At 43.5% G+C, this 7,414-nt stretch overlaps 1 protein-coding gene across 1 annotated transcript in view; it reads left to right on the forward strand.

Moving 5' to 3' along the window:
• LOC116707935 (RNA-binding protein Nova-1-like) overlaps positions 1 to 5,760 on the forward strand; it is a 16,652-nt gene extending 10,892 nt beyond the window's left edge. Inside the window, 2 exon segments of the mRNA XM_032545642.1 lie at positions 3,057 to 3,965; positions 3,968 to 5,760. Coding sequence (XP_032401533.1) covers positions 3,057 to 3,965; positions 3,968 to 4,185 — 1,127 coding nt within the window. The 3' untranslated portion in view covers positions 4,186 to 5,760.
• Positions 5,761 to 7,414: the final 1,654 nt, after the last annotated feature.

A 7,414-nucleotide genomic window follows, 5' to 3' on the forward strand; every position in this document is an offset into this window, starting at 1 on the left:
TTAATTACAGCTTTACCCATTTAAGATCGTACATATGTATACAACCTGAGAATCCAAGTGATTTTGTCCATACTGCCTTTCTGGTATTTTCTTTTACGAACTATTACTAATTTTCGTTGTGAACAATAACAAAAATATAATCTGATTTTTAATGTTAGCTTAGTTTAGCAGTTGTAGAATCCAGCTGGTTATTGTCAATAAATCAATCAAGTCTATTTCAGCAGCAAGGTGGTTCAATGTGCTTTACATCATAAAAACACAAAATTACAAACTTATAAAGAAACATCTTACAGTCAACAGTGGGACAAATGTTACATTTTGATGTGTGCCATCAACAAAATCATTACCCATGTTGGTCAATGTTTCATTTAGTATGGGTCAGGTGGGTTTTTAGTCTTTATTTAAAGGAACTCAGTGCTTCAGCTGTTTTTAGTTTTTTGGAAGTTTGTTATAGAAGCACCACAAATCTTTATTTGCTTCATTTTTATGAAGCATCCCATAAATAGTTTGGCTTTCTAAGTTTTCCTCTAAGTGAAATAATCTGAAGGTGAACTAGAACTGGGTTGCTAGGCAACGTGCTGGGCGTGGCTGAGGTTGCCAGGCAACGGCGCAACGGAATACTCTACCAGTGACAAAAACTTTTTCATCAATATCAAGGAATTCTTTACTTAAAACACTGCTGTCTTTTGCTGAAAAGTTACCTGTAAGTTAGTTGATCTTTTCAAATGTACTAAAATATTTGCACTAGAATACAGACCAAAAATACTTGGTTAGATTTTGTGTTTTTGCAGTGTAACGACAGCGGTGACTCCACTAAATGCTAATCAGCTCAGTTTAAGGTTTGGTGATCAGCAGGAAGTGGAGTTCACACTTTGTTAGTCTCATTCATGTACGCAGCAGATTGCCGCCGAGCCGGCAGCGGCAGCAGCAGGACGTGAGCAGACGTGTCGAGCGATCCTCGCTGTGTTCGAGAGTCGATCAGAAACAAAACCGGCTCCCGTTCACGCCTTCAGAGGAAAGGAAAACCAACAAACTAAACTGCTAATCCCAGCAGAGGAGCGGCCCAAACAAACAGCCCCTGGAGGAGGAGACCGTATTCCAGCCGCTGCAGCAGAAGTGCGACGAGTTTAAATCTGCGCCGCCTTCGCTAATTTTCTATTTCTATGTAAATTCAGCCGCTGCCTGGGAGAAAGAAAGCTGCAGTGCAGATAATGAGAAATAAGAGTCAAAAAAACAAAAAGAAATGCAGCTGCACATGCAGCAAATGAGGAGCCAAACACAAATCAAGCACTAATTTAAGCAGCCTAACTGGTTAATGTTTTATAATTTCTCTTCACGCTTTATTTTTACTCATTATTACTCAAAGCTCTCAGGAATACACAACATGCACGTGTTTAGAGATGAAATGTGATGTTTTGTTGAGAGCTTCCTCTGCTGCCAGGTCAGAGCTGCAGCAGACATGCGTCATTCTCTGCAGGCGTCAGCGGAGACGCGCGTCACAGCCGCCTTTCTGCTCAACTCACAGCCGCTTCGGTCTGAACACTGCAAAGACCTTACCGAGGATTTCTGTGTAGTTTACTGGGCAAATGTGTCAATACACTAAAAACAAGAACATATAAGCAACTTTTCATCAAAATATAGGAGCTTGTTTTAAGTCAATAATTCCTTAATATCGATTAAAAAAAATTCAAGTTTCACTGGTTGAATATTCTGCCGTTACCTAGCAACCCCAGCCAAGCCCAGCCCGTTACCTAGCAACCCAGTACTAGTTCCACTAATAACAAGGGAAAAACTGTCTTGTTACAAGTGAAATAATTTGCTAACAGAACCGACTTTCCCACTTTTGAAACTCTGAAATTTCCAAGATTTTTCTAGAAAATTTCTGAGATTAATCTCAAAATTTCCATAAGTTTGATTTTTGGAAATTTCCTTGTTACTTATCTGCATTGGCTCTAATGAAACCACGTAGATACATGAAGGGTTTTGATCAAAGCTGAAAAGGGATCTGGGATGAAGTGTTCATTTAATCCCACAGCATGATGCTGCCACCACCATGTTTCACTGTGGATATGATGCTTTTTCTTTTTTTTTAAATTTTGGAGTTGTTGCCAGATTTGAATTTTTTTTTTCAATAGAAATTCAAAAAACAATTTAGTATTTTTGCCCCTCCTTCAGTGCTTTTACCAACTTCTAAGCCTTTTATTTTGAAGGAATGTCCAGTTATTGTAACGCCGTTTATAAGTTATCATCTTCATTGTTCCATGGTGTCTAAATAACACTAAAAATATGTTGCATCCTTTTCTGGACTCATGTTTTCTGCTACGATCACATTTCCACCTCAGCTGATCTCAGTGTTGCATCTGGATGAGGATTAAAAAAAATAAAATAATAAAATAAAAAGTTTCTCTGTGTAAATTTTAGATTTCCAGCTCAGAATCGCAGGTTTTCTGCGCGCTTCGTCGGCCCCGCTCCCTTCATCTCTACCCTTTGAATGCCGGAGCTGTGTTTCCATGGTAACGCTGACCCCTGGGAGCCGGTGTTACTTATTTTTTTTTTTTATTTTCTCTCTCCACAGAAGTATCCTCTTTAGCATTCCTCTTTCTACTCTTTCTGCTCTATCTCTCTGTCATCCATCCATCCCTCCCACTCTGTTTACCTCTTCCTGCCTCTCCTCCGCTCCCTCGCTCTGTTATTCAGCAAAACCATGAAAATAATAAAAAATAATAAATCCTGCAGACAGTTTGTAATCTTCCACGTCAGGCTCCAGTGACACTTTGAATGTCCGTTTCTTTTCATCACCTCTCAGACATCGTTCATCTTTTGTCATTTCTCTCTCTCTTTTTTTGCTTCCTCTCCTTGTTATAGTCAAGCTAGCATAACTGACCTACTTCCCTCTTCCTGGCTATTATTTTTCTTAATTAAAGCTTTTTCCTGACTTGTTATCTAGTTGTGGTAGTGTTGACAATCAGTAGAAAAGCACATATTCTTTTATATATCAGGAGTACATTTAATAATTAGCGCATTATGTTGACAACTTGACAGCTAGTCATCGTTAGCGAGTTGTCTGCGGGATCTTGCGTGTTGTGCTGAACGTCTCCTGGACTTGCGGTTAAAATATTTTCCTGTTAATAACTCTTCTTCTGTCTTCTTGTCCTCCCAACAGGCCAAGCTGATTGTCCCCAACAGCACAGCCGGCCTCATCATCGGCAAAGGCGGAGCTACGGTCAAGGCGGTGATGGAGCAGTCTGGGGCTTGGGTCCAGCTATCCCAGAAGCCCGAGGGCATCAACCTGCAGGAGCGTGTGGTCACCATCAGTGGCGAGCCGGAGCAGAACCGCAAAGCCGTGGAGATTATCATCCAGAAGATCCAGGAAGACCCTCAGAGCTCCTCCTGCCTGAACATCTCCTACTCCAACATCACCGGTCCGGTGGCCAACTCCAACCCCACCGGCTCCCCGTACGCCAACTCCACCGAGGTGATGCCGGCGGCGGCGGCCGCTGCAGCCGCCACCGCCTCCTCTCTGCTGGGCCAGGCGGGCCTGGCGGGAGTCGGCGCGTTCCCGACCACCATGTCCAGTTTCTCAGGCAACGATTTGCTCGCCATCACCTCCGCGCTCAACACCCTGGCCAGCTACGGCTACAACACCAACTCTCTGGGGCTGGGGCTCAATCCCGCCGCCGCTTCCGGGGTGCTAGCCGCCGTAGCGGCTAACGCCAACCCAGCAGCAGCCGCCGCGGCTAATTTGTTAGCGTCGTACGCCAGCGACGCGTCTACCAGCGCGGCGCACCCTGTCGCGAGCCTGGGAGGCCTCTCTCTGGGGTCACTGGCAGCCGCCACTGGCGCCACCAATGGCTACCTGAGCGCGGCGTCGCCTCTGGTGGCGTCGTCCCTCCTGGCGACTGAGAAGCTAGCAGAGGGAGCGAAGGAAGTGGTCGAGATCGCCGTGCCGGAGAACCTCGTCGGCGCCATCTTGGGAAAGGCGGGAAGACGCTAGTGGAGTACCAGGAGCTGACCGGCGCCAGGATCCAGATCTCGAAGAAAGGCGAGTTCATCCCGGGAACTCGGAACAGGAAGGTGACCATCACGGGGTCGCAGGCCGCCACGCAGGCCGCGCAGTACCTGATCAGTCAGCGGATCACCTACGAGCAGGGCGTCCGCGCCACCAACCCACAGAAGGTGGGCTAAACCTGACAGCCGCCCGGAAATGAGGAGGAAAAGTGAAAAAGGAATGGGGGCTTCGGGGGAGGAGAGCAAAGAAAAAGGGAGAATGGAAAAAAGGAGAGGAGAGAAAGAATATCCGAAGGAATCGTTTGCGCCGTTTTCTTCTGTGTTTTCAGTATTCTATATTAAAAAAAAGGAAGTTTTTTGACTCGAAGCAAAAATGTGCTGAGGAGGGGAGGGGGAGCGAGTTATTACGCTGAAAAACCAAGAAAAAAATGTGTAAAATGTAAATAAGGTTTTATTACTTAACGTCTTGACCTTTCGGGATTTTTTTATTGTTTTATTTTTTGTTTTTTGTTCAGTAAATTAAGCTGTCTGTGTATTGTGTGGACAGAGCTGAATGCCATTTAGACTGGGAGGCTACAGAGTGCGGCGGGGGTCAAGGGTCACGAGGGTCAGGGTGAGGCGGAGGGTTGGTGTTTACAGGGTGCAACACTCCCAAATCCCATCCCAGCCGCCGGCCCCTCCAGCCCACACGCTGTATCCTCAAACAGATTTTAGTTTGATTTTATTTAATCCAGGAAATTTTAAATTCGCCCCCTTTCGCTTCAGCCCCTCCCCTTTTTAACGGTTTTTAAAAAAGAGAAAGATTGCAGACTTTAGCTTAATGTGTGTAAGCTAAGAAACGTCCTCAACTCCCGAAAACTTCGCCTCCCTCAAATCTCGGTGAGGAGCGTGAGGGCGTTTCTTCATTCGCGCGCACACACACACACACACACACATTTACACACACACAGGCGCAACCGGTGCAGCGCTGCAGACCCGTCTCTGCAGTATAACAATAATAATAACACTAATGATGACAGCAGCTGCGTTTCCGGCACAAATGTGCGCAAAATTTTAAAGTTTTGCAATTAAATAAGAAACGTGATGAGTCATTAAAAAACTACTTCCTGTTTTCTTCTTCTTCGTGGTTTGAGAGTCAACATCCGGTTGCTGGTCATGTGACTCGTGCGATGTGAAAAAATTGTTTCCATTGCAGTTTTTTTAAACAATAATTTCTTTTAAGTGACAATTTATTTTAAAAAGGTCAATTTGCGCCGTCATCTGTTGACTGGAAACGCAGCTGATGTCGTTTTGCTACAGGAAATCTCCACCACTGTCGCTATTTATTAATAACATCGCTCGTTTAAAGCGCAGTCTAATTTTTTAAATCTGTGAATTCAGGTTGACATGAATGTAAATGAGACTTTTTGTTCTGGTTTTTGTTTTCATGTAAGAGGAATAGTAATGTCAAATAGTGTAATATATGTCTTATTTATGTCCAGTGAGAGAGCCGCCCCAGGCAGGAAGAACACTAGAGTGATATATCCAGTCAAAGAGCAGAACAGGGAACACACACACACACACACACACACACACACGAGCGCTGAAAGGAAACGTCACAGCACCATGTTTGGTGCCACTGAAAGAGAATCCATCATATCTGCTGTCTGTAGCTGAAGTGAAGCGTCCAGTTATCGTCCGCTGCAACTAAAGATGAATCGTTCAGACGAGACGTTGTGATGAAAAAACCTGGAAATTTATCAGTTTGAAAAGCTGGAGTTTTGCTAGAAAACAGAAATATTTTGAGATTAATGTCGGAAATTTGGTAGAAAACAAACATGGAACTTTTTGAGCCGAATATTTGCTAAAAAAAAAAGAAAAAACTCAGAAATTTTGAGATTTAGCCAAGATATTTTGAAAAAAAAGTGTAAATTTTTGAGTTTGAAAAGTTGGAACATTTTTGACTTTTTGAAATTTTATCATTTTAAAGAGTCAAAGAAAAAATGTACTCAAACTCAAATTTCCAGAGATTTCTGAGATCTCAAACTTTCTACCAAATTTTGGACTTTTCAAAAATTTTGAGATTAATCTGAGAAATCTAAAGATTAATCTCAGAAATATTTGAGAGAAAAAAAAACGTGGAAATTTCTGAGTTTCGGACGTCAAAACTTTCTGACTTTAGAATTTTTACAAAATTTCAAGATTTTTCTACTAGTTTCTGAGATCTTAAAATATTTACATCAAACTTTCAACTTTTAAAAATTTGGAGATTAATCTCAGAAAATTGCTGGGGAAAAAAATCTGAAGTGTTGACAATTTTCTAGAAAAATCTCAGAAATTTTGAGGAAAAAAAACATGGACATTTCTGAGTTCGAAAAGACGGAAATGTTTGACTTTTGGAAACATTTCAAGAAGTCAAAAGCTGAAAAGTTTTGACTTTTGAAACTCAGAAATTTACCAAGATTTTTCTAGAAATCTTCAGGTCTCAAAATTCGAGTTTTTCTGCCAAATTTTTGACTTTTCAAGTTTTTTTCTAGAAAATTTTAGAGATTAAGCTCAAAATGTTCAAGTTTTCCTACCAAATTTCCACACACACACACACACACTCGCTCGCTGAAGGACACACCCGGCGCTTTATTCGGCGCCACCAGAGGGAATCCATCACACGTTCGGCGCAGCCTGCAGTTACATTTCTAATCCAGCAGGGGGCTTATCGGCGCTGTGGTGCAGCTGCATTACGCTCCTGTTTATCCTGCCCTGCTGCAGCTGAAACTGCGTCGTTTAGACGAGCCGATCTCGGCCTGTGGTCTTCCAAACCCGCCTCCCCTGTTTCAGTTTAACTGGATCCAGCCAGAGCACTTAGGACTGACTACTGAGGAGACGCAGCCGTCGAGTCGGGCGGAAACAAAACCTAAATAAAAACACTGAGACGTCGTTCGTCTGGGGGCCGCCGCTAAATCTGCGCGCAGATTTGTTCTTCAAAAGGCAGCATGCATATCAGTGAAAGGAGATAAACTCGCCCGTCCGACTGCCACGAGGTCAAAGGTTAAAGGGCAGATGTCCAACACGCACCCGGGGAGCGGAGCTCCCGTTCGTTTACTGCCCGCTGTAGGCTGCTGAAGATGTTGTTTATTGTGTTGAATATATTTTGTGTTGTGTTTTTTTTAAGCAAATCGGAGTACACTGAATTATTCTTATTATTTTTCTTATTTTGTCTTAATGCACTGTGAAGCTAGAGAGCCGCTCCCCCGGCCTGCTGGAGGTCAGGGATGCGTGCTGCAGACGGCATCATGACTGGCAGGGAAACAAAACAAAACAAATCCACGTATCTGAAACATCAGAAGAAGTCGTCATATCCGAGTCCTGAGGGAGAGACCGGGTCGGAAACCGGATCAAATCAAACCAGTTCTTCAACGCAGCTCAGAGT

Source organism: Xiphophorus hellerii, chromosome 18 (genome assembly GCF_003331165.1).
Source record: "Xiphophorus hellerii strain 12219 chromosome 18, Xiphophorus_hellerii-4.1, whole genome shotgun sequence".
Taxonomy (NCBI): Eukaryota; Metazoa; Chordata; class Actinopteri; order Cyprinodontiformes; family Poeciliidae; genus Xiphophorus; species Xiphophorus hellerii.